The 27,089-nt window shown below is 41.0% G+C and overlaps 1 protein-coding gene across 3 annotated transcripts in view; it reads right to left on the bottom strand.

Annotated features, from left to right (window-relative positions):
• COL4A2 (collagen type IV alpha 2 chain) overlaps nt 1-27,089 on the bottom strand; it is a 139,887-nt gene continuing 112,798 nt past the window's right edge. For all 3 annotated transcript variants that reach the window (XM_041472307.1, XM_041472305.1, XM_041472306.1), the window contains exons 28-48: nt 23,810-23,917; nt 22,427-22,648; nt 20,112-20,273; nt 19,459-19,629; nt 18,251-18,394; nt 16,847-16,972; nt 16,319-16,500; nt 14,817-14,880; nt 14,356-14,430; nt 13,641-13,748; nt 12,585-12,692; nt 11,247-11,318; nt 10,736-10,861; nt 9,262-9,378; nt 7,745-7,906; nt 7,542-7,640; nt 6,642-6,788; nt 5,919-6,035; nt 4,836-5,027; nt 4,267-4,553; nt 1-1,639 (exon numbers count right to left, since the gene is read on the bottom strand). In XM_041472307.1, coding sequence (XP_041328241.1) covers nt 1,385-1,639; nt 4,267-4,553; nt 4,836-5,027; nt 5,919-6,035; nt 6,642-6,788; nt 7,542-7,640; nt 7,745-7,906; nt 9,262-9,378; nt 10,736-10,861; nt 11,247-11,318; nt 12,585-12,692; nt 13,641-13,748; nt 14,356-14,430; nt 14,817-14,880; nt 16,319-16,500; nt 16,847-16,972; nt 18,251-18,394; nt 19,459-19,629; nt 20,112-20,273; nt 22,427-22,648; nt 23,810-23,917 — 3,044 coding nt within the window. In that variant the 3' untranslated portion in view covers nt 1-1,384. The remainder of the gene's footprint in view (nt 1,640-4,266; nt 4,554-4,835; nt 5,028-5,918; nt 6,036-6,641; nt 6,789-7,541; nt 7,641-7,744; nt 7,907-9,261; nt 9,379-10,735; nt 10,862-11,246; nt 11,319-12,584; nt 12,693-13,640; nt 13,749-14,355; nt 14,431-14,816; nt 14,881-16,318; nt 16,501-16,846; nt 16,973-18,250; nt 18,395-19,458; nt 19,630-20,111; nt 20,274-22,426; nt 22,649-23,809; nt 23,918-27,089) is intronic.

A 27,089-nucleotide genomic window follows, 5' to 3' on the forward strand; every position in this document is an offset into this window, starting at 1 on the left:
TGTAGAAAAAGAAAGGGTTTATTTATGATACAGTGAGGTTGGAATGTAATAATAAAAGCCAAGAAGTATCTGAAGCAGGAGTGAGGTGAGTTACTGAAAAATCACTGTCATTGCTATAAGTATTAATCAGATTACGTGAACATGAAATTTGTAGTTGATCCTTTTTCCCTCCTCTCTTGTAGTGCTGACAGGCAACTTCGGGCTAAATTGTTTCTTTCTACAGAAGGAAAAAACTGCCAGAATTGCCATTCTGGCAATTGTCAACCCTTTTCTACAGGAAAAGATGATGCCAAATAAATGCCTTGCTGCCCACTCCTTTGCTTTTGCAAGGATGACTCTGTGCAGGTTGGGATGGTGGCCATGCCATTGCCACTCATCCCCAGCTGCCAGGACAGGACACATTCAGAGAGCAGCTGGCAGGGCTGCAAGTTCTGTGTTTGAGGGTCATGTGGCATCCAGCACTCCTGCAAACCCTACCCCGTGTGCTGCTCCAACATGATGTGGCTGAAGCCTGCTTGTGATGAGTGGCTTAATTTCGGAGGGGAAAAGGTGCAATGCACAAACCAATTGCTGCTGCTGTGTGGGTGGTGTCACACAGATGAAATGTCCACAGCATGGTGGAGCAAGGGATCGTTTGGCTTGGGGTATGTCTAGGAAAAACGTCATCAAGCTTATAAAATAAAATGATAATCTTCTTCATGTAGACTTCTAACCAAATTGAAAGAGTTGCATTTTCTAGTTACTGTTTTTGGAAGCCTGTGGGCTTTGCTATTGGCAGTGCTAAAGCATGGTGAGGCTTGGAAAAAAAAAAAAAAAAGAAGACAGTGTTGGGTGTGTTTGAAATGTCCAAGCAGAAAATACTAAAATGTAAATTAGGTTTCATTGCTGGACATGAGCATTTTGGACCACAGTGTATTTTCAGTATTTTGCAACAATTTAGGACTTAGATCATCCTGTGTTAATTTATGGAACTGCAGCTGTTAGTGTTACTGTTGTGACAAATACAGTAAATAGAAAGATACATATATTCTCTTCAGGTAAATGCGGTGGGTATCTGACCAAGGAAACCTTTTATTATTGAAGTTTTTTGGTGTTTCAAAGCTGCGAGTATTTCTATCATCTGGAAAATGATGTAATATTAGACTAGCAAAAAATGTGTATATATTCTGCATAGTGGGAGAACACACCACTAGATCTGTTAGACTTAATTTGTGTTATACTTAATTGCTTTTAAAGACATTTAAAAAATTAATTTCCATTCAGCTTTTGAGGTAATAAGTTAAAAAAAGCACCAACATGATTTATTCAATTGTCTAACCACCTCAGAAGGCTCCTCAGTATAAGGACTACGTGATAAGGCGCTTCCTTATACTGTGAGAGACTTTTATAAGTTTTTCATACAGACTTGACATCTGCTGATATGGCTTCGGATGAGTCCTGCCTTGAGTGTGTCTCCCGAGGGCTTGCTCTGGAAGGGCTGGTCGATGGTGGTGAGCCAGAAGCTGTATTTGTTTGCAAAGTAGTGACAGGTTCCGCGTGCGCCGTTGCACTCGATGAAAGGAGTCGCCCTGAAATCTTCCAGGCAGCTCCCAGGAGAAACCAGGGACTGTCCTCCACCTTCATCACCAGCAGCAGTGTGCTAAGGGAGACAAGGAGGGCAGTGTTCAGAGTGCAGCCTCAGGCAATACTGTCATAAACTTACATGTGTGAAAAGAGAAAAACCACTAGAATTGCTCCTAATTCTTATCTCCAGAGCAGAAAGTTGGCCAGTCCTGCAGCTGTGTAAGGGTTTGGCTATGCTATAACTATATAAAGCAGCTAGCCCGTATGCTGATGCCTCTTTGAAATCTTCTAACAAACATCTCTTTCTGTAGTTAAGATTTTCTGGAAGTCTTACAATTGGAGAATCATTTAGGTGGAAAGGGCCCACTAGAGGTCACTTCCCTCAGCTCCCTGCTCAAAGCAGGGCCGACACCAAAGCTGACCTCGGCTGCTCCAAGGTGCTGTGGAGTTGTTAATACCTCCAAGGATGGACCTCCCACAACTTGTCTGGGCATCTTGCTCCTCCGTTTTATTACCCTCACTAAGAACAATTTTTCACCATATATTTAATTTGAATTTCCCAAATTGTAAAGTCTTACTCTCTATTGCATGTAAGGAGCACTGCAGAAACAGAATTAACTTCTATACAATAACTAGTTCCTTGAATGACATGTTTTTTAACAGCGATTTCACCAGAATCATGCAGCTTTACACCACTCAATTGTTGTCTTTGACAGGTTCTATGATAATGAACTGAATGTTACTTTTCTTCTGTCAAAGGCATTACTAACAAAATGGGCATTTTCTCTGTCCCTTTAATAAATATACAGCTGTATTTTTAAGTTATACTGTAGAATTTTTGTTAGGAATGGAAAGAATCTGTAATATAAAAGAAAGCAGCTGGAAAATGAAGTTCTTAAAACAGTTTTGTAAATGTAGGGAATGTAAGAGGCAGCATAAATTCTTTCAACTTTGAGGCCTCTGCAGTTGGAGCTGGAAAGCAGATAGTAAAACCTGCTGATGCTATTTGAGCCCTGGCACGGGAGCAGCCCTGCTTGGCAACCTCAGGATGGGCACTGGTATTCCATGCTTGGTCTGTAAGCTCCAACTCTATGCTTATAACATCTCTTCTGGTATTCACTATAGCTTTTTATCCTCCTGCAATGCTTACTCATATAGGATGTGTGATAGTGGAGTGCCCTTGCTACTTGAAATCTTACTGACTTCTCTGGCTGTTTGGGCAGAGTCTGTGCAGACTGAGGACTGCACCTTACTCAGGGGAAGGAGGTGACACATTTAAGCCAAGGAATTAAAACAGCATGTACTCTGAGAAAACCACAAGTGTGCTCTACGCTTTCCACAGTTGCCTGAGAAGCAAAAATGCATACGCCAAACACTTCATTTGCTCCACAAGCTAGCTGGGAAAATGGGAATTTTTCTCACAGTGTGTACCACAGTGCTGACAGACTTTGTTCCGGAAAAGAGTTCTTGCTAAGGTGACAACTTTGCTCTTAACAATGCTCAGTGTTTACATGGGGCTTTGCAAATATTTAATTACTTCTTGACATTCTTGTGAAGGAACTACGAGATTGGTGTCAGGGCTTTTTATAGAAGCTAAAGAAAGGTCAAACACAGGCATGGTAAAACTGACCTACTCTCAAAATGTAGAGATTTTTTTTTCTGTACCTAATTTTGGATTTGCCTGTATCTTATTTTCTGAAAAATTTAAGTTTTTGGCTTTTGACATACAAATGGTTTGTGGGTAAGGTTGACTATTGTTCTTTTATGATGTCTTCTGCCACAGAAATTTTGTTTCTTTTCCAACACTGTTTACTTCAGGATTCAGCCCAGTCTTCAAAAAGTTAACAACATGGGCATGCTCCTGCAGGTTTTGACTCTCGTGTTCATCAAGCAAGTCAGAAAAATGAACATATGTCAGACCATTCACTGACATTTTAGATACTCTTTACCATGCTAAGCCCTCTGGGGCTCGTATGATCCCTCTGTACAGTCTTGCAAAAAAAGGTCAGGCCCTTCAGTAGGTCTTCTGCTGCACACCCAGCACTAAGTTTTTCTGTAACATCCCATTTCCTAATTATAAGATCACAAGATTGAAGAGCTCATGTAAGCCATGGGATGTACAGCTCAGCTCTTATTGCCAACAACACTGAAGCTTAATTTTTAAAACAACCAGAGGCTATCTCTCTTTCCAGAGTAAGTGGAAGACTTTGGCTTCAAAATCTTCGACCGAAACACCAATGACTTTTAAATTTCGAAAGGAAGGGAAAAAGCATGTTGTTGCTTGGAAAAAACATGTTGTTCCTTTTCCTTTTTTTCCCTCCTTTTTTCCCTAGATCAGCTTTTTAATAGTGATGTATGTAAATAACTCCAAATCTTTAGCTGTGAAAATGCTTTGTATGCTCCTGTTGCACCTCAGTGTAATTTTTTTTGTTAACTCACAGGTGCCCCTTTATTCTGTTCTGAAGTGCTATTTTGTACATAAAGTAAGGTCTCCAGATGCTACTCTGACAAGAGACAATTTTCTCTGAAATTCGCAGAAATTTTTATCTTCCTCTTCTGCTTCCTAGAAATTACTTTTGTAGTTCCCTGGCTCCCCAGTATGATGCATAGTTTTGGCCTCTGAAGCGGAGCAGCCTTACTAGTACCAAACACTCAAATTTAAAACCCATTGCTGCACAAAACATGACACTGTAGAGCCAATACCATAAGGAAGGAATATCCGATCCACAAACTGCGCCAGCCTTCAGGGCAGTGAGGAATAGAAGCTTCTTGGCTGTGGACAGCAATTGCCACAGCTGGGGCCTCACAGACCGAGCAGCGACTGATGTATGGCTTAATGTCTTCTTCTGCCACGGGCATCATTGGAAGAGGTGCTGTAGTTGAGAGCCAGTAGGATTTATCATTTCGACTTGCATAGTAACAAATATCCCCAGGGTTACAGTAGAGGAATGGCATGGTGCTAAAGCGAGACAAACATGAGCCAGCCAGCCCTGTTAAAAAAGAAGAAAAAGGCAATCATTCTCACAGAAGACAACGCACACTTCCAGTTTCCTGCTCTTTCCCAAGCACCTGCCAGGAAAGCCCTGTGGTCTACAATGTTGTGCTGGCTTTACAGGTTTCCTCAAACAACACTGATGACTTGCAGGAGCTCTCTCAGGGGCACTCCATGAAGACATGTAGTTTCTATATTCTCACTTTGGTGCCTCCTAAGCCTGTCTGTCGTAGTCCCAGCTTTTGGAATCTGGGCTGCTGCCAGCAGTAGTTGTACATACCTAGATCCTGGTTGTGTGCTTTCTCTTGTCCTTCAAAGTACAGTAGGCTGTATCCACTCCAGAGTTTGTTCATGCCAACTGGGCACATTGGCTCTTGGTCGGACTGGCTGTGCTTCACCAGCAGGTAGCCCATGCTGACGCTGCGACCCGGCATGCCTGCTGGCCCCGGGCTGCCGGGGCGGCCTGGCTGACCTTAGAGGAGAGCAGAAAAGAAAGAATCCAGCTGAGCTTGCGCTCCCACAAATGATCTGGTGCCAGCTGATTTTCCAGCTAAGCTGCTGATGAACAGCTTAATGGCATGATGCCTTTTCTTTATGGCAAATTAGAAGAGCTGCAGTTCTAGGATTATAACAATTGCTTTTGAAGTAGATTGGTACTGGATCAGGCTCCACAGTTTCTAAAATAATGTATTTCACACCAGAACTAGGGAAAGTCACAAATAAAGTTCTGATGAATTTGAGCATACTTGGTACAACAGAGATGAGCAGATTTTTCCTTTAAAATATTTTCTTAGTCCAAGATTAACCAGTGGTTGTTGGACTTCTTGCATTTGACTCATACACTTGAAACTATGCTCTGGAAATACATTTTTCTTTGTGTGCTTAGCTAACTAAGATAGTAATAGTTCTGATCTTTGATTTGATAAGGACACAGGTATTTCCTTTACAGATACATTCCCTTAAACTTCATCTATCCAAGTTTCACCTACCCAGCCATTCGTCTCCATGAATGTAACTGTTAGTTAAACACTAGGCTGAAAATACTTAAAAAGAATAAATACACTCAGAGTGAAACAAACTCATGAGTAGACTGATATCTACAGCTATCAAAATTTATTCTAAAAATATTGCTCTAAGATAGCTGTTAACATTTAATTAGTTGTCCCTTGTGAAGTATCTATGAAGACAGAAACTTTCCTCCCCTCCCTTTCCTTCCCCTCCTCCACCCTCCTTTTGCTCCCTCCTCCTCCTCTTGCCCCCTCCTCTCTCTCCTCTCATTTCCATCCAGTGAAGTAGTAACTGCAGAACGATTAAGTGCAGAGAAATGGGAAAGAGGAAAGAAGTGCTGTGTGATATTTCTTACCTTCAAGTCCCACCGGACCCTGAAATCCCATTCCTCCTTGTTCCCCTCTGGAGCCAGGAGGAGCTGGAATGCCACCCCTGCCCTGGAGTCCTGGCTCTCCCGGTGAGCCTCTGAAACCTTATACAGCAATGGTTGTAAGCACAGTGACTGCAGACACATCAACATGCCCATCCCGTTTTGTTAACATGTGCTCTGCTTGTGTGTGTTTGGTCCTGAATGCTGGGTTTGCACTGAAGGTAAGGCCCTATGGTACTTGGTCAGGCAAAAAGCACCAAGTTCATTGGAAAAGCTTGCTGGGGTCAAGACTACATGAGTCCCACAACTTTAATCCTTCACTCTTGGCACCATGTAACTCTGATGAGGCTCATGGCAAAAGGTGCAGAGCATCAGCTCTACACATCATTGATGCTACATTATTCCCTGAGCCGACAGCGTTCCCACAAGGATCTGCACTTTTCCACCAAAGATATTCAGTCTTGATGTGCATGAGATCCATATCTGATGTTGCTTTGTGTTTGTGAGTGTTGCCAAAGTTATTTCCTGTTTTGCTTATGTTCTGAATGCTAGGAGGAGGAAGAAAGCTGAAGCCTCAGCTTTGGAAGACTAAAAATTGACTCTCCTTTCTGGATTACAGACTTTAAAGTAGAAGAGCATCAAATCAGTGTTCTGGTAGCCTCAGTCTGCTAAGGGGAACAGCTTTCAGTCTGAATGTGTGATTCCTACCTGGATCTCCTGGTGGGCCCTGAGGTCCCATATCTCCTGGGCTTCCCTGAGGTCCTATATTTCCACGGGGACCTGGTGAACCTTGCTCAGCAACCAGCCTTGGAGGAAGAGGGGGCAGCCCAGGAGAGCCTGGAGGTCCCTGGAAGCCTGTCATTAGAAGCAAGATGAGATAGTTTGATTAAAAAAAAACCCCAACCACCCTATATTTTTTCCTTAATGTCCTTTAATCCAGACACATGTTGCTCTTACTTGGCTGCATATGCATGAGGGGTCTATGGTCTGCAACTCACCAGCTTGGGTATAGCAGCTATATTATATTGGGGAAATATGTGTGGGTATGGGATGCCCAAGATGAGACAATCTCCAAGTATGGGATCATCTCCAAGAGACTCTCTTCACTTGGACTGTACATAGATAAGCAAAAGGAAATTAATGATGCTACTGCTCCCTCATTTATGACACAGGAAGCTGGGAAGTTCCCCCCAAATAGCTGCAGCTCTCTGAGGTGCAGCACCATCTTTTGGTGGGCTTCAAGAGACACAAATACATGATGATATAGATGGAGTGATGGATTTTAAAGCTCTCTTTAAATATTCAGTATGTCTAATCTGGAGGATTAATTTAGACAATAAATCCTTCCTTTTATTAACCACAAAAGTGGCTCTGATTTTGGAGTTGGCACTTCAAACAAGTCACAAAGCCAAAGAATTGACTACTCATGTTAAATTCAGGATCTGCCCTCTGGAATTTCCCAGGATTCACAGAGTCATGCAGGTTGGAGGATTCTGGAGGTCACCAGGCCCAACCTCCTGCTCAAAGCAGAGCCAGTTAGATCAGCTCTGTGGAACTGCAGAATGAGTGGTTTCAAAAGGAGTCACCCATCTGACTGCACACACTTACCTGTTACTCCTCTATCTCCCTTGGGTCCAATGGGTCCCAGATCACCTGGAAATCCTACTGTGCCCATAAAGCCAATGACACCTTGTTCACCCCTAGGACCTTTAATGCAAAATGACAAATGAGTGCAAAAGTCATGGTGTTAAAGCTGCTGTAGCACAGAAGGCTCCCCTGCTTCCTGCCACAATCAGCATTCCCATCCTTACCTTTTGGTCCAGGGAATCCAGGCAGGCCAGGTCTTCCTGATAATCCAGGATCACCTCTACTTCCTTTTGGGCCAATTTCTCCAGTCCTACCTGATTCTCCACTTTCTCCTTTGCTTCCTGGTGGAGCAGGTACTCCAGGCTGCCCCTGTGGTCCTGGATAGCCTATTTAGAGAACATATAAATTATAATCTGTTTATACTTAACACCTGGGCACAGGGGAAAGTAACAGAACTATCTAACCATATCCCATTGGGTTCTATTTCCTTAATTTAAGCAGGGGACAGACTTATTCAGCACTCCTGCTCCTGCTGTCAGGCTGGCAGCAGTAGCAGAGGAATTAGAGTATGAAGCTCCCACAAGGCGCTCCCACAAGTGTTAAGCAAGATTTCAGCAGAAATAGGGTGCTGGCTGAGATACAGCCTTCCATGAACTATTCCTTCACTAGCAAATGCCTCACTTCCCTAGGTGTTTCCTTGCTTCATCCTACAATATCCAAGTAGCTAGAGAGAAATCAGAGAGCAGCAAGTATCTGACTCAGAGCCAAGGACCTACTGTTCTGTGTACCTCAGTGCTTCAGTTGAACATCTGGAACCAAATAAGTACTTTATGCTGTCTTGGGAATTATGGGAACAGCTTCTTTTTCTAGAATTTCATATTGCCTGAAGCTAAACCTGGCAGGTTTCTCTTTAGTTACCTCTGCTGCTTACAAGACATTTGGACCTTTTTTTCTGAGGAGAGAATAACCCTTACTATGTAGGGTTTTGAGGGGGTGTCTCTTGTGCTGCCTTTTGAAGCTGGATCACATGAGGTACGATTGCAAGATGTATGTGGCAACGTAAGAGTGAGCCACGCTTGTCTCACCATTTTGGCTGGGATATGGTGTTCCTGTTTCCACTCTCCTGACTGCTTGGAGAGTTGGAATCAGTATGCAGAGTCAGACCAACTAACATCCTCTTTAAACTTGGAAGCCCAGGCATTTTGTTGGTTTTCACCTGGTTTGTCTGTTCTAAGTTTGTGCTGAGTTCACATAAAAATTTCCATGCATCATATAAAGATGTTAGTGGAGCAACTTCTGCTACAAGCTCTTCATAGTGGCACTGCAGTTTGAAATGATTGTGCAGTCCAATAAGCAACAGGAATTTTTAAGAAGGAAGAGCTAATACTTTCCAGTGTAATTTAGCTCGCATGGTCATTTCACATAGGAGAATTTTGTACATGATTAAGACTATTTAATAGACTTGTAAGTCTGCCACAGACCTCAGATTTTAGAGTAGTAGATTAGCATAATGCTTCTGAAAGTTGTCAAGAGAATTCTGGATTATTTAATCTGTTATTTGCATGAAGATCAAACCCTGCCATGAGAACAACCTGGAGGAACTGCCTTTTGCTTTCAAGAGGTCTGTCTCTATTATCTAATCTACCATGAGTTCTGTCCAACAATTTTAGTTGCTGTATTTAATAGGGCTACTTTACTGAATCAAGACAGAAATAACAATGACTGCTGCTGCATGAATTACCTGGCACTCCATCTAGACCTGGGGAGCCTTTATCACCAGGATATCCTGATATATTTGAAATCCCAGGAGGCCCTGGAAATCCTTCCTGCCCAGGAATACCAAAGGGTCCTGGGACTCCTGAAGCGAAGAAAAGAAATAATTAATACTGGAAGGAAAATACAAAATTGCAATTAAAATTACTCACCTTAGACTAATGAGTGGGATTTTCAAAACAGAAAACACCTGCAGTTCCCACTGATTTTTGTTTTATTTTTTCAGATGATACTGTGGAAGTTGTTTTTTTTTTTTTTTAAGAACCAAATACTAGTCCTCCACCAAAGCTCTCTGGGTACCTAATCACATTTCACTGCATTGAATACTAATAATCTTGTGTCTGCCAGGTAAAATATTATTTCAAGATAGGAAGAATTCAAAATATCCTAGGTATACTGAAGCAGACAGGAAAGCAGCTTTGTTCTTCTGTGCCTGCAGGGTCAGGGCAGACAATTAGCATTATTTGGCGTGAGTTAAAACCAAAAGTTCAAATCCAAGAAGTTCTCTAGAGATGAAAAACGTTAAGTGGTCAAAAATCCGCCCTACCAATAAGAGATTATTCTTTTAAGTATATTGAAGTTTTTAGGAAGTTGACCTTCTGTTTATAATTGTGACAAATAAAAATGAATGAGGTAAGCTGTTTTTTTGAATGCTTGATAAATCTCTGAAAGGTATTTGAGATGGCATAGCATGTTAGTAACAATAAAGTGTAACACAAAAGAATATGTATGAGCCATTGAACCAAGCAGGCAAAGGCAGTAAGGTTTTATATCTCAGTCAGTCCTTAATCCTTTCAGAGCCAAAATATTGGAAAAATTTAAAAAACAAAGCCACAAAAAGCATATGTAATTAGTTTATTTGCTCATAACACAAGTCTGGTGGCTTCTTGATGGATTTGATGAATGAAATGGATGGATGAAAACAGGTGATTTCAGAGCCATTCTGAGATGAGCACAGTCTGTTACAGCACAGAGGGCTGGAGCTTACTCTGCACAAGGGAGAGATGGCACCAGCAAAGCACTGTGTATGGGAACAGAGCCCCTGGTGCCAGCAGGACCATCACACACTGAGAGACTCTGAGGCTTTCAGGAGAAAGGTAAATATGGACAGGTTTGCAACAAAAAGAGAGAGGGTCTCTTTTTGTAACTGGAACTTGATTAAAAACATTTGGGGAGCTGATGGCTGAGAGTAGCCTCTGGCATTTGCAGCTTGCTGAGCCCAGTGGGTGCTCCAAGATGGGGAAGCACCCAGGCTGTGCAGCACTGGGGAACACACACTGCTGTTCCTGAGCAAGGGAACAGCAATACAGACTCCAAACAGTGACCTTCCCAGCTTCAGGAGTTCACCTCTTCACCTGTCTACACCATAGTGTATTTTCTGACATCTCTAACACCCACAGATGAAACAAGCAACAGTGGATCCCATTCTCTGGAACACAGACCTGGAACACCTCTCTCTCCCTTCTGGCCTGGAGGTCCTCGGCTGCCTTCTACTCTGCTTGGGTCTCCAGCTTCTCCTTTGTCACCCAGTGCACCTGGGAAACCTGCAGAGCCGTACCCATCTGGACCTGTTGAGTTGTTCAGAATAAAGAGGAAAGCTGAAATGTTTCTGCATATAACAATGCATGCTAAAGTACATGTATAGAGCATGTGGATTTATAAAATACATGAGTCTGTAATGACTTGTTGAAGAAAAGGCTCATAATGAGAAAAAAGGCCTTGAAGTTTTAACTTTATCAGAGGAAAGAAATAATGATTTGAAGTTGTGTTCTAATCCACCTGTGGGGTAGCACATAGTGTATGAGTTGTTTGCCAGAGCCCACAATAATGAAGCACATTCCAAAACTTTGGAGGACACAGTTTAAAAAGTTGCATTAGAGAGATCTTACTGACCAAACTTGAAGAGAACACAATGTTGTGCCTGTGAAAAGGTAGAGTAAGAGCCTCACTTACCTGGTGATCCTGGTAAGCCCTTAGTGCCTGGTAAACCATGCAGTCCACTGATTCCTCTGAAGCCAGGCTGGCCTGTTTTAAAATTATATTAATGATATCATAATACTTTCTATTAGTCTGTATATACTCCTGGGCAAAAAAAAATATCATATGCTTGAACAAATGCTGTTCTATGTTAAAATATGATGTGTTATATGCAAATGAATTAATTACCGTAAGTTTATTATGAAATACACCATGCTATGGTTTTGTGATTGGCAAATTTTGTTATTATCCAATAAACTCATTACTCCAGAGATATTTTTAAAAGTATCTCTGATCCATCTGGCAGCATGTCATTAGTTCCAGTCTTGCTGCCATAGTTTTTTTAATACCCATTTAGTTTTCCAAAATCCTCAAGCCAAGACAATTATGACATAATTGTAGACTCTAAATGTGGTTATAATAAATCTGTCTTCAGGAGTAACACATTCTGTGTCATTTAAAAATTAAAAAAAAAAAACCTCTAAAAATAGTCTGACAGTTAACATTTTACCTGTAACATTACTAATGTTACAGGTAAAATTTATTTCATCTATTTGTACCTGTCAAAGTGGTAAGTATGATGTTAAAGCTAGACAATGGCCAGAGCTCTGGAGGACTACCCAGTCTCAGAAAAATAAATGTCTGTCTGTCTCTCTTCACTGTTTAAAAAGGCAGTCTTCATAGCTGTATTTGAGGCAGATTCAGATAGAAGAATCTTACTAAAAGATTTCTGGCTGAAAGGTAGAAAAAAATCTGCTGCCTTAATATATTAAGGAATTAAGTGGCAACCATTGAGATTCTGTATCCTGTGATACAAACAGCTTAATTTTAAACTATCACCTGCATTTTCATAGCACAATTCTGTCTAAGCCATAAGTCATTTATTCTTGAAACCAGATATTGAATCAGTTAACAGTTTTTGGTGATGATGTAGGACAAATATGTTGCTTGCTATCTAATGCCACATTATAATATTCTCATATTGTACATTACTACCCTTGCTACACGTTTAATAATTTTTAATTGCTTTTTTTCTTCCTAGCTGTCATGAAAAATGAAAATGTTTCTTGAAAACTGCTTTCCTAGTTGAAGAGGTCATCAACAGTTAAAATGAGCTGAAAAGACACCAGAAGCCGTAAGTCAGCAACCACTTCTCATTTTTAATGAACTTGGACTTTGTGAGGAACAAATATTTTAGTACAGGAAACTCTGCCACTCTGAACTGCAAAAACCCCCTTTCTTCTTCTTCATCCCAAAAGAACATTTGCAAGTGCTCACACGAAAATGACTGAATAGCTGAAGCTGTACGAATACCTGCTTGTCCTGGTAAGCCAGGCCAGCCAGGAGCTCCCTTTTGACCTGTAAGTCCAGGAGTCCCAGGGTTTCCTTGCTGCCCTGGGGGGCCAACCAGTCCTGGCAAACCTGTGTGACAACAATGAATCATTGCTCATGAGCATCCTTAAAACCAACAGCCAAAACACAGACTTGTGCTACTTTCATTCTCCCAGGCAGCAAAAAGGAAGACTTTCCCTTCCTGATGTCATTGTATGACACTGCACTGCTCATCCAAGTGGAAGAAAAGCAAAGAGAGAACAGGTAGGAGAGACAAAGTACAAAAGAACAGCTTGTTACAAACTTCAGGTTTCTGACAACCTTAGAAAGACAGCAGGCTCCTCCTAATAAAATAACTTGATTTCTATTGCCAGTTACAACAAGTGATTTTATTTCTGTGCATGTCACTTTCCCCTTCTGCTGCACTTGTTTTGCCTTTCCCACTGAGAAGCTGATCAGACAAGAAATGTTTCCCAGTGAGGCACTCGCTGAAGCTCTTCCAGTCTTGGCTGGAGTTTCTAAGCCCTCTAATAAGAAGAAGTGTGCAGCAACTGTTCTGAAAGAGCATTTCCATGATCCTCCTGCAACAGGACATGTTCTTAAGCCCTGAGTGTGTGGTCCAGCCACAGCTGAACCTGACATGTACATTCTCTTGTACATGAGCCAGGCCCATGAGCCTGGCTCAAAGGCTCTGTAAATGTGTCCTGGGAGATACTGACTTTATTTATGGCAAGAAAGGTCATTGAAAAGCCTACTCCTTGTAGTATTGAGACATTAGAATACCTGAGTATGTCAGCAATACCATACTTTGACTGGACACATGGTTACTATAGAAAAGGAAAAATTGGTATCAAGTACAGTTTTTGCAATTTCCTCTTAACTTCTGCTGTGAGTTCCACATCCTTGTCATTGCTCTTCACCAATTTACAGAATGATGAATATATTAAAAACTTAATTACTTTCTTTTGATGGAAAGTGTATTTTTCTTTTGACTCTTAAACAATGTTATTCTTTGGAGTGTTAAAAAGAATATTTTACCTTCCTGTCCCACAGAGCCAGGGACACCCTGCGTGCCCTTGAGGCCTTCAATGCCAGGGAAACCAGGATCACCACCTTCTCCTTTTGGTCCCACACCTCCTCTTATGCCTGGAAAATCACAAAACCAGTATGCTCTTTTAATTCTTTTAATATTCTTTTAGTAAACAAGCATATCATGAACTTGGCTACTGAATGGGTCCTGGTCTTGCCACATGAAGACATTCTTCTAGTCAGGGTGCTTACATAATCTGGGAGCATGAACAGTCCTCTGGTCAAATAATCATTAAACTTGCTTTTAAAAGTGCTCCCTAAATTATGTGGAATATGACACTGATGTTCAAGTGCCTGCATGTACAGGGAAATTTAACATACCACCTAACAACTCAATCCAAAATCTACAAGACTTTGCTGTCCCACCTTCTATAATCATGGCCTGAAAATGCTGCTTTTGTCATCAACAGCAAAACAAATTATATAGAAATGTTTACTGGAGTTGTCAGTGATCATGTTTACTGCTATAATGGTACTTTCAGTTGAAGAGGTAAATGTAGCACATATTAATTTCAATAAAGAAAATATGAACCTCTCCAGGAGCTGTCATTAGAGCACAGGTTCAGGAGCCATCAAAAGTCCATCGAAAGCTCTCCCTCCCTTCCTCTGGGAACTTTGGTATATGAAAAGAAATACGTTCAGAGAGCAACTGTGAAATTAATACCTGTTAAGCCTGGCACACCAACTTCCCCTTTAAGGCCTGGCATTCCTGGTAAGTTTATAGTATCTCCCCGATCACCTATTTCAAACAAAAATGAACACATGAGTGGTAAGGCTTTAATTTAAACAGTACTTCCTGTTGTTTCAAAGGAATTGCAACTTCACAGGCAAAATTCTGCAACTATTATCTTTATAGAATAAAAGAGAAGTACATTAAAGACAGCAAAAAAGGTGTCTGGAACAGCTTCCCTCCTTGCCACAGATGGATTTATCCATGGACAGCATCTCTTGCATGAAATTAACAGTATTAACCTTTTTAGAGTCTTCCACACCTATAACATCATTCTGTAAGACTGCAGAAAGACTCTTTGAGATTGAAGACACACTGAGACCCCTCAAAACTTAATGTCAAGTATTTGATGGGTGATGAATACAGAGAGTGCTCAGATAAGAGAACAAACTCACCTATTTCTCCATGTGAGCCAGGAGTACCAAAATGGCCTGAAATTCCTGGAATGCCCTTTTCTCCCTATCATATGATTAAAAAAAAGGCATCAGTTAGTGAAGATGATGATTTATTCAACCTTCCAAGCAGCTGACTTTGGAAATACTAAAGAAGGGCTATTAAAAGTACCACTTTTGAGTTTCTGTAGTACTTTTGGCAGCAGTCAGTTAATCTAAATCAGTACCAACCAAGGGACAAGTTATGTTTGCAAAGGCTTAACATTAAGATTGAGGACATCCCATTATGCATATATAGCAGTGAGTCCTTGTGCTGGTTTTGGCTGGGCTGGAGTTATTTTTTTTTCATAGCCAGTACAGGATTATGTTTTGGATTTATGCTGGAAACACTGTTGGTAACACAGGGATGTTTTCATTCCTACTGAACTGCACTTATACCACATCAGGACATTTTTTGCTTGTCACCCCACTCTTCCACTGAGCAGGCTGGGGGTGAGCATGGATTTGGGAGGGGATGCAGCTGGGACAGCTGATCGCCACGGACCCAATGGATATCCAACACTCTATGGCCTCAGGCTCAGCATATAACGCAGGGAGGATGATGGACTGGGGGGTAACAATGCTTGGGGATTGGCTGGGCATCAGCCACTTGGTGGTGGGCAATAGTTTTCATTTGTATCACTTGTCTTTCTTGGGTTTTATTTATAATTGTTATATTATAATTATTACTACTATTACTACTACTATTATTATTTATTGTTATTGTAGTTTATTTCAATTATAAAACTGTTCTTATCCACAAATTCTCTCACTTTTACCCTTCCAGGTCTCTTCTCCCCATCCTGCTGGGGAGCAAGTGACTGGGTGGGGCTTAGATTCTGGCTGAGGTTAAACCATAACAGTCCTTCAGTCCTTGGCTAAAAAAAAAAAAATCCTACTGAAACCTAAAGGCAAAGAGAACCTGAGAAAGGAACATAGTTTTTGTCTCTCTTAAATAAATGATGTCTATGAGTCTACTGTCAGGCCTTTTCTAAGTGTTTATTTCTTCCAGTGTAACTTATTTTGCAGCCAGAGTGAATGACAATGAATTACCCTCTAGAAGCTAAGATTCTTAGGCTTTTTTACTGTTAGGTGACACTGAGTAACTTTTGGCAGTGATACCATTAAGTCCTGGGACAAAGAGAAAAATAAGCCCAACACTGAGAATAATTTTTACCAGCAGCTGTGGCTACGGGATCAAAGATCTAGAAGGAACCATCTGGGTCCTCACTGGCAAAATGCCGGCATATGAAATTTGGATGTCCCACAATGAGAAAAGAAATTACTCTGCTTAATGAATGTTGGAGGGAGCAAGCAAAAGTATTTGATCTATTCGTTCAATGCTTATGGCATTTTTATCTTTGCACTGTTGTTGTTCGGCAAAATTTCAAGGGGTGAATGCCACTTCCTGAGAAGCTGAATGCCAGCACAAGGACACCCTTATTCCCTCATGTGCATGAACTCACTCTGACTCCTGTGGTGCCAGGGAAGCCTCTGATGCCAGGAGAACCAGCAGGACCAGGATACCCTTTCACACCTGTCAGCCCTTTCGCGCCGATGTCTCCTTTCACACCAGCCACGTAGCTGGGATGCCCAGGGGACCCTGGGGTTCCTGTCTTTCCAGGAAGGCCTGGCATTCCCTTGCTACCTGCAGGCAGGGATGAAGAAAAATAAATAACGGAAGACTGACATGCAGGCTTGTGTGTAAGAAGTTTTCCTGCTATTGGCCTTCTTGAAACATGGCACCACAATGTGCTGTTCAAGGCAACATACACACACACACACACACACGCACACACACACACACACATCATCCCTCAAAGCTTTCATTTTGTGAAATGCATCCAGGAGCTCAGTTTCTGCTGTCAGAGACCTTGCTGGGGAGGCTGCAGCCAAGTGGTACAATGAGCAGGGAATATTTAATATGGTAGCTGAGAAAAAGCACTAAATGATAGTTCTGAATGTGCTTGCCTTATTTTGCTGTGACCACTGACCTTTTAAGCCAAATAATCCCTTTGTGCCCCTTTCTCCAGCATCTCCTTTTTCACCTTTAACTTCCATCATCATGCTGGGCATGAGCTTTGGAGGTTCTCCTGGGGGGCCTTGATCCCCACGGTCACCTAAAGGGTAAAAAGCCCAACCACGTTACAAAGTGCTAGTCAGCAGCATGGTCAGAAAAAGTGAACAGAAGAGTGAATTAGGAAAAAGGAATGACCTTGCACAAGCTACAGCAAATCCACTTGCATGAAAAAGTAACCTGTGTCAATACAACACGGCAGTGGAAGAGTCACACTTAGGAAAACATGAAAACTGAGTTAAGCTTTTGTACATACAACCCTGGGAGTTGGACCCAGACTCTTCTGTGACAGATAATCTATCTCTCAGCAGATCAGTTAGGAATCATATAAAAAAAGCCCCAAAATCATGATTTATAAAAAACCCTGAAAAACTCATTGGAGAAAGCACAGGAAAGTAGTTTAGCTCTAGTGCAAAGGAAATTCTCAATCAAAAAGTCTTGGGCAAAAGAATGTGTTTGGATTTGTTACCAGTAATAGTGTTCATTTTCTTGACTTTATGGTTACTGGTGATATCAGTAAATAATGTCCAGAAGAAGGGACCCATATAGACTCTGAGTGTCTTTAGTTCTTTGTGGGTTGCAGAGACAGGTCAGTAACCCAGACTTGTCTCCTGTGACTATGTAATGTCTCATATTTCTTTGCTAAGAAGTGTATTTACACTTCTCTTCATAGGGTCTGTTTTCACACGTCTTTTGCTGAGACTGTTGCTGGGATCACTGTTCTGCAACTTCTGAATTGCAGACACTTTTAAAAAATACCAGTCTCAGGGTCCCTAGAAAGAACATTTTGGTCTTGTGGCAAAACATTTATTTAAAGGTAATTGTGTATAATCAAAAGAGACTGAGTTACAGTTTTCATTTCACCAACAATAATGCCAGCTGAACATTTGTGACTTTGAAGTTTTTAATAACGTTTGTGACTTTTAACTACTTAATTTTAGCTACTTAATTGTCTGTTTTTCTGAATATTTAACTGTCTTTAGAGTGCAACTGGAGAAAAAATCTAAATATTCTTTCCCAGACATCCTACACTTCCTGGGAAAATGCTCTCTTGACTTCTGCTCATGTCCAGGGGTACCACTATCTGAGTACAGATGAGTAGCAAGATGTTTGTCTCCAGCCTTAAGTGTGTAAAGAACTAACCTTTCCCTGAGTCTAAAATCCAGGTCTCTTGATCAGAGGCCCATGTGTGAAATAGGTGGAGGAATGTCTGAGCTAAATTTAACATGTGAAAAATGTGTCTTCTTTGTTCTTATGTCCTTGAAAAATAGTTCTGCAGATGTGAAGAGCAAACACACTAGTACCACCCATAAGCAAATACCTTTGAAGCCACGTGCACCCTGTGAGCCTTTATCTCCCCGTGCCCCAAGTGGGCCAAATTCTCCCTTGATTCCCTTGATGCCTGGTCTTCCTTTTAGGCCTGTCATGCCTTTGAAACCATCAATGCCGGGTGAACCTCTTGAGCCTTTAAGAAAGAAGGAGAAGAGAACTGTCACTTCACTCAGATTTCTGCAAACTAAGTAAATATGAACCAGCAACACATGACTAAAATGGTTTGAAAACTTCAGTGCAGCAGTACCTATTTTTTGGGTGCCTTGATGCCTACAGCAATCTGTGCCTCTGGAGCAGGCACCCAAGCTCTCTAAGAGACAGCAGAGCTCCTGAGGTGGTGTGCTCTCAGGAGTACATGAACCTGCCTCAACTGGCCAAGAAGAGGTGCTGTGGAGATGACCAGAACTTACTGCATGGGCTTGAGATATGCACCTAGTTCCACATAAGGTTTGTAGTCAGCCTGGACTGGCTGGTCCTTTCTCACCAAAAATTCCCCTACTTCTCTTTTCAAAACAAGAGAATGCTGTGTTACATGGATAATGCTAACAAACAGATCTTAATTTCTCTCAAATGAGAGCTGATCAGTACTCCAGAGCTAGTCTTGTCCTGTCTTTCCAACAGATGGAATTGCAACATGCATTTTTAAGCATGCTTTGTGCTCAGCTTGGCTTCACATGGAGTTGAACCCTGTTGAAACTCCCTGTGTGGTGTAGGCAATGTGCATTACACATATGTGTTTTCTTGTGGCTGGTAGGTGAGAATCTCACCTTCTCAACGTAACATTAGTGTCCTAAAGTCACCATTGAGGTCTTGTGCCTGGCATTGCTCAGTTCACAGCTCCCAGCTTTAAAAAACTTTGAAACCAATGTTTGGGGAAACATCTCTTAAATTTCACTGAGGACCAACGGGACTAGGGCAAGGGTAAGACTTTTAGAGAGAAAACAGTAAATACTGTGTAATTTTTAAAATGAGAAATAAAACAGCCATTGCTCTTCTAAATAGGGCTGCATATCACAAGCTAGCACTGTGCTAAGCTCAACATAGGAGAAAACGGGCAGTGATTTTGGAATATATCAGGCACATGACCCTAATTCTACTGTTTTAAATAGAGAGACCAGCAGAGAATATGTCTGGTTCATGTCTGCACAGAAAAGCTTTAATCAAATACTGCTTTCAAAGTAGCAGTCCAGAGCTCACCTTTATCTCCTGGAAAGCCATCCATTCCACTTATGCCAGGTGGACCAGTCACACCACGTATACCTGGCAGTCCTGTGTGACCCATGTCACCTTTGTCACCAGACAGACCCTTCAGGCCCACGGGGCCAGGAAAACCTTGCTCACCATCTTCTCCCCTAGCACCAGGTGGACCTGTCGTGTAAACGTGAGAACAGGGAGAGTAAAAAAGGTTTGGACATAGATGATGATTTCATACAAGGTAGCTCAAGACGGAGAAAACTGCTGTCCTACCAACTTCATATTGAAGGGGGAAATTAGGATTTTTTCACCAAAGAATTGCAGAAATTACTGTAAAGATAAAGTAGCTCGTCAACACGAACCAGCCTCGCTATCAGTTTGGTTCCACACCCACTTGCAACAGGACCTTCCCCTCCCCTTTAATTTAAGAATTAAGCCCCTTTTTCCTTAGGCCTACACTGATTTGGGGGCTTCCTTTTTTCAGTCTGCCAGCAGCCAGCTCTGAGCTGACTTGGTAGGTGGCTACAGCAAGAAAAGCAGCAGCTCTGCCTGTGAAGATCATCCCCAAACTTGACTGTCTGCTGTGGAAACCTTACAGTTGCCCTGCCACAGAGGAATGTGGCAAAAGGAATGACAGGGCTGCGTTACTTCCTCACCGAGAGTTCCTTGGGAACCAGGGCCACCATCTGGCCCACGGTTTCCTGGTGGACCTGGGAATCCATGTGCTCCTGGTGTTCCTGGTAATCCCATCAAACCAGGGAGACCTTGTGGCCCTGGATCTCCTTTGGGTCCTGGCAAACCTGGGCTACCATCCGCTCCTAAAAGACCAAAATTATGCATTAGAGAGCATCATATGTAGAGAACATGTTTATGTATTTCTTCTGTGTACACCCTAGGCTTCCAGGGTATGTTTTTCCTTTGAAAACTCAGTGAGAACAGAAAAAACAAATTAAAGGACTGGTCTTTAGATTTAAAATAATTGATGTTACCAGCAATTATCTCAATATTTGCATCAGATAGGTTGATTGACTCTTTCAAATGAATGGTAACAACCTGGCACCATGTGGATATACATGCATGTCTCTTTCAGTTTTGATCCAAATCTTTCTATTTTAATCCCAATAATTCTGTTAATCCTGATCTCCCTGTCATATCTTAGTAAGAACTGAATCAAGCAGCTGACTGAACCACTGAAATAATGCTATGCATCTTTTCTAAAATTTTATACGCAGGAAAAGTAACATTTAAGACAGATGGTGGGATGTGTGTTATTGTTTAGAAATTTTCATGTAAGGTTGTTACAAGGCATTTCTGTAAGACTGATAAAAATTCCTAAGCAAAAAGGCTCTAATTTTGACTTCATGCACAGGTTGAAATATTATGACTCTACCATAAACAAGTAAAGAGGGTTTTAAATTTTAAAAGATAATGCCTGCTTTTCATTCAGCTTGGAGAAGCAGCAGCATACAAACAGTACATGGCATTTAAAATCCAGGTCAAGTAGATCTCCTTCTCTTTCTTCAGGTTTTACATCACTGTAGGTCCATTGGCTTGACTGTAGTTAAATGAGCTTTATAACTGCAGTCACTTAAAGTGGGTTTTCTCAACAACAGCACACAGGCTTTAGTTTGCTATTCTGAGTGAAGTGGCAAAGGTGGTATAAAAGAATCCTTAGTAATTTAATGTAAAATTAAACAAAATCATACTTGTAGAAAAATTCACATGGAGCCATTCTGTCAGAACAGTAAAATAAATCAAGAACAGACAAACTAGTAATGCTTTTTATTTTCACTGTATTTTTAACTACTGAAAACTTTGTTCTACAAAAATGCTTACAAAGAAGGTGTAAAGTCACACCATATTTTTTGTTTTCAAACAAAATTTTATTTAATCCCCTTTTCAGAGGTTTTAGTGACATTTTCTGCCTTTTCTCAAACTTTTAAGGGCCACAGAGTTTCTTTCATCCTTTTCCTTCACTCTGGGGCTCTACTTCAAGTGAAACCAGCTCTCCTCATTTCAAATCACGCTGAGATGATGCTCTTCTTTATTTAATTTAATAAAAAATCATGAGAAGGATATCTAAAACTAGTTCCTGTGATAAACCTTGCTTCGAGCTAGTCATACAATTACTACTCCTTTCTCAGTTCCACACAGGAGAAGGGGTAATCAGAAGTCCTAAATTTAATTATGGGTCCAAATGCAATTGAAACTGTGTGGCAGGGTATGATAAATTCCCACACATGCTTTCGAAAGCCCTTCACAGAGTTCAGAGAATGAAAAAATCAGATTTTGTTGAGAAACTCTATTTTCTGCAGGGATTTTAGGGTGTTTTTTATGGTCTGTGAAATAACAAACTAAAATGAGCACCCTGAAGTTATGAATAAGTATACAATATTAACATTTTCTTATTTGTGAGTGCCCAAAGACTGATAAGGTAAAATAGCTTATTAGCAGTTACCTAACTCTATGTCCTCTTAGCTAAAATTTACAAATTCAGCACTACTGCAATGTGCTGATCAGCAAAGCCATCAGTGATACCCAGACATTTCTGGTGTGAAAAAAATCTCAGTATTATTGCTGTATGTAAGTGGAAAGTCAGGATAACAGTGACACCACCATTCCCTTAAACCCAGTGAAAAAAACTAGCAGTACATCTGAAAGCGACAAAGATGAGCAAAGTCTGGTTCTCTGCTGTCCTCCTGTAGTTGATTTCATGTAGAGCAGTGTGAAGGACAGCTGAACATAAGTAGTGGATCTCCAGAAAGTGTTCAGAGGAGCCAGGCATGCTGGCAACAGCTGACACAGAAGTGGAAAGAATGGGAGATCATCAGGCACTGGGAATTGATTGTGAAGTCATCAGTACCTCTGACACACCCTAACATGGTCTCTTCGTACTCTCACATCCCTACAATTTGGCTGCATTTGTATCACACTCTTAGGCAAAACGTTCTTTATTAGAAGAAGCTGTTACCTCTAGTTCCTGGTACTCCTTGATCTCCTGGTGCACCTTTCAGCCCTGGGAAGCCAGGGAGGCCGACATCCCCTCGGGACCCTGCTGGTGCTCCAAACACGTCACCAGGAAGGCCCTTCGGTCCTGGTGCTCCTGGAGCTCCAGATTTCCCTGTAAGGCCTGGGTGTCCCTGCAGTCCAGGCAGCCCATTTGGGCCTCTGTCTCCCCTGGGTCCAGTAAAACCTATAAATAAAACAGGGTCTATGCATCACAGAGTTCACTACAAATGTTGGAGTTCAAATCCTAGATATACCAACATGACGTCCTCATCACCACAAGTGACAAGGTAAAGGCTTCTTGTGGATTGGAAAACTGGAGCTGGACTGAAAGTTAAGCCCAAGCATTGGTGAAAGCATGGAAAACTGCAGGGGATTGCTCCCTGTGGCCTGGGAGCCATATGGGAGCCCTAATTTAGGAATCAGAGCACTCTGTGGAGCTTATCAGGGGAGACAGTGGTTCGTGGTCCTGCCCCATGCTGCACAGAGCCATGTTGTGTGATCAGGATGCACCAGGACATGCACCAGCTCTTCTTTTGCTTTCTCTGTTGCTACTATAGAGGCTGTAGATGAGTCCAGAGAATGCTGTCAGGCCATGTGCTGCCGGAGGGCAAAGCACCACCTGGCACTGGACTGGGGAAACTTCGCAGCACTTCAGAATCTGTGAGGATTTAGACTTTGATAAATCAGATCTCTCAAAAAATTTTCCAGAAAGCTCATAAATTAAGTCGCATCAATGGCTTCTGTAATGGGCTACAGAAAAAAACCCCAAACAACTCATTACCCATTTCTCTGACCAAATAAACTTGGTCAGCCACAGGGAAGTGGTAGCTTCTGGAGGTAATTCCTGTAATTCTTGCTGGACTTATTGATGATTTGTGAACATACACACCCACTGCAGCTTACAAGTGCATGCCACTGAATGAATCACGTGTGCAGTGGCACACACAGAGGCTCATTTATACTAATGTTGAAAAGAATTAAATGGAAGTACTAATACTATTATTTTCTTCATTTCTTCATCATCATTATGAGTAAAATGCACTTGGAATCTAAAATATCTTATTGAATTTTTTTACAAGAATTTCATTAATTTTTACAATCACATTTATAATTTTGAACAATAAAGCAGATTGTAAAAGTTTGGCATCTATGAAATTTTCCATCATTATGAAAGTTGCAAGAAATACATCTGGATTTGAAAAGTAATATTTTTGTCTAATGGCTTATTGATTCAATGTAGAAGGGAAGATAATTGAAAATGTACCTAGAATCAAGTATATGTGTTTATGTGACTTCAGTAAAAAGGTCAAAAGTATATAAAGAATGATTAATTATTTCAAGATACCTGGAGGACCTGGGAATCCTTCCCGACCTGGATCACCTCGTGTACCATTTAGCCCTGGGAAACCCATTGGACCTGGATCACCTGGGAATCCACTTGCACCTTTTGCACCTAAATTATATAAAAGAAAGTACAAAAGTGTGATCTGAACAAACAAAACAGAAATGTGCATACAATGTAAAAAAAGGTAGTAGTAAGTATTGTCATGATGTGTTTCTGGATGCAAAGATGAAGCCTTTAAAAATAATTAATAGGGCTATACAGTAGCTCTTTAGAAGTATTCAAGATCCCAAAACACAGACCAAAAATCTAGCTTAACTGCTTTTACAAACATGGATTAACCTGACTATCATTAAAGACTAATGATAGGGTAACGATAATTAGTTTCACAGACTTTTGGAGCTTTTCAGTATTTTGCAAATTAAGGCTTTTAGATTAAGGTCAAAAGGCAATGTCAAAAAAGAATGTTCACAGAAACGGGCACAGATGAGATGTTGTAGGAGGAGAAAAATTTTCCCTTCCCTGCTAAACTGATCACAGAACAAGAGCAAACTGGCTTAGATAACCAAGAAGCAGAAATGTAAGGCTAAAGGTTAGATCTAATAATCCCTCAAAATGAATACAAATTAACTAGCCTACTTACTATAGTTGTAACATTACAGGTCTAGAGATTTCCTAGTAAAAGAAAGGATGTGCCCTGAAAAAAAAAAAGGATGTGCCAGTTCTTCAGGCACTGACCTCTTGTTCATACTGATTTTTCTCCTGACAGCTAAAATGATACCTCTTTTCCTTGTGATGCAGTATTTGACATTTCAATAAGGACAAATATTACTGTTTTTTAACATCTCAAAACGTGCAAGCATTTTGTAGGATTCCTTTTGTTATGTTTCAAAAATTATGTTTTCTCCAAGCAATAGTTTTATTACAAGAGTCTCATTAATCCACTGTACTACAAGATCAAGATTTTTGGTAAAGTTCTTTGAAAATAATTCCTGGGGAATGCTTTGTTCCACTACGCTCCCCAGCACTTTGAACTTTATAAGTTCCCAGCTCAGGCTTGAAGTTCAACAACATGCTTTAACATTTAAAATGTTGTTGCTTAGCATCACCATGAATTACAATTCATTTATTCATTACTGAAAGCAAGTTTCTCTCCATCCCTAACTATGACAAACCATGGGAAATATCACTTGGATTTTGATACTTTGTTCCACTTTAGTTTTCTGAAATTGGTATTATTTAACCATGATTATTTATAGATTTAACCATAATTTTTGAAGGGGAGTTGGAAACATTTTAAAAAAATGAGAAATAAGGTGCACATGCACATGCAGCCAATGCAGTGTGCACAATATTTCACTGTGCTGTACAGGACTCTTCAGTGCTGTACAGGACTACTTTTTCTCTCCCTTATATGAAAAGTAACTTCTCAGAAAGAAATCAAAAGGAAAATCTTAGGCTTTGAGGTCTCAATGAAAAACTCCCATGTGGCTCTTACCCAAATGGCATCTTGGTCTTGTTTCCCATCTGCAGTAACTGGCTTTCATTAATTCTGTTCAGTATTGCACTAATTAAAAAGCCATGTGAGAGCAAGGAGGGAGAATACTTCCACTGCTTACCACGTATTTCAGTAAGTCAATACGTGATGTTAGCTGGTGATAACATGTTGTGCCAAACAGCAGCGTGAAAAAAGTTTTTATTTTGGCAATGTAATGTTTGGTTTGCAAATATTTTAGTTGTTTGAGACAGAAAACAGCTAAAAAATTTTATTCAACAGCAATTGTGTAGACCTTGAGACTCCTGAATAGCCAAGATGCTTGTGTGTGTTGCCAGGAATTTCAAAGGAACACAAGGACATGAGGGTGGCAGGCTACAAAGACAACTCCTTGCTTGATACACCATATGCCAGTAGCACCTAGGACACCGAGAGACTTGACTGCTTGTAGAGGAGCCCCTTGCTGGCTGGACAGAAGGTGGGAAATCTCGTGGACAAACCACATCACTCTAAGCAGACAATGAAAATGGTGTAAAGGAGGTGCTGGTGCTCTTGTGTTGGTCTGACGAATGTGGGTTGGAATGATGCTCCAGACAACTCAGTTGACACAACTATGGCAAAAAGAAGCTGTGAAAATGTTTCCTTTTTGTCCGAGGCTTCTGGTTCCAGAACTGCCTCTGGAACTGATTGAAAGGCAGCTACAAACAGAGTTCTGCACTGGGCTCTGCAAGGGGCCCTTCCCAGGTTTTGGAGAGAGGATGAAAAACAAGTCTTAAAAAAACAAGTCTCGAAATTACTAAAGCATGTAAGCTAACAAAGGCAGAGAAAGATCTGTTAAAGAGCTAACCAAGAATGCAGAATGTGAAACACATGAAACAGCATCAATTGTGTTACAGCAGTCTTACAGCTGGGAGTTAAATCTGACTGTACTTACTGAAAAAAACTTTCAAGCTCAGATGAAGGAAAGAATAAACAAATCATATTCAGAAAAAACCTACAAATATTGCAAAGAAAACAAGAAGCCATGATCCTAGCAACAAACTTAGGCACTAGGACTAGGGAAACACAGGTTATCTTTCAACAGAGATAAAATTTTTCCTTTTAAGAGGCATTAATCTATGATAAATCAATTAATCAATCTACGTATGTCATAATAAACCTTGTGCTGAAAAAAAAAAAAATAGCTTGACCTTAAAATTTATACACCAGATCTCTAAACTTGGCTAAAGCACAGGGGCACAGAAACAGATGATCAAGAATTTTACATTTCCCAAAATCTGAAGGACCCAGCTATGTTTTTTGTCAGTGTCTTTACAGCTGGTGATGAGAAGGATTTATTGAAAAACAGTTTTATTACTTAGGCTGGGAGTACGTAAGTTTATAGGAACTATCAGTGCTGGTCACACATTCCCTCTTCAAGGTCAGTCATTATGACCACCCAGCACACCCTGCCCATGGGTCTCAATTCCATCTCACACAGTCCCTCAGGCTCTGTCCTCACCTCCTCTTCCTCTTGGAAGGAGGTGTGTCACTGCTGAGTCAGGAACAGGGGTGAGGTGACATATAGACTCTAGGTCTCTTCAGAAGGCTAATCCGAGTTTGTTAGAAACCCATTCTTTTATACGCTGTTCCAATACAGGTGGACCTGACTGGTCATTTAATCAACACCCCGTCACACCATCAGCTAATTAAGAAGATACTCTTTGGTAAACATCTTATGAGAAAACAACTGTTCAAAACACCAGCTGCAAGATTGTTTTAATTCTTTCTCTCAGCCTTCTCAAAACT

The sequence above is a fragment of the Pyrgilauda ruficollis genome, unplaced genomic scaffold, assembly GCF_017590135.1.
Source record: "Pyrgilauda ruficollis isolate IOZ18807 unplaced genomic scaffold, ASM1759013v1 scaffold29, whole genome shotgun sequence".
NCBI classification, from domain to species: domain Eukaryota; kingdom Metazoa; phylum Chordata; class Aves; order Passeriformes; family Passeridae; genus Pyrgilauda; species Pyrgilauda ruficollis.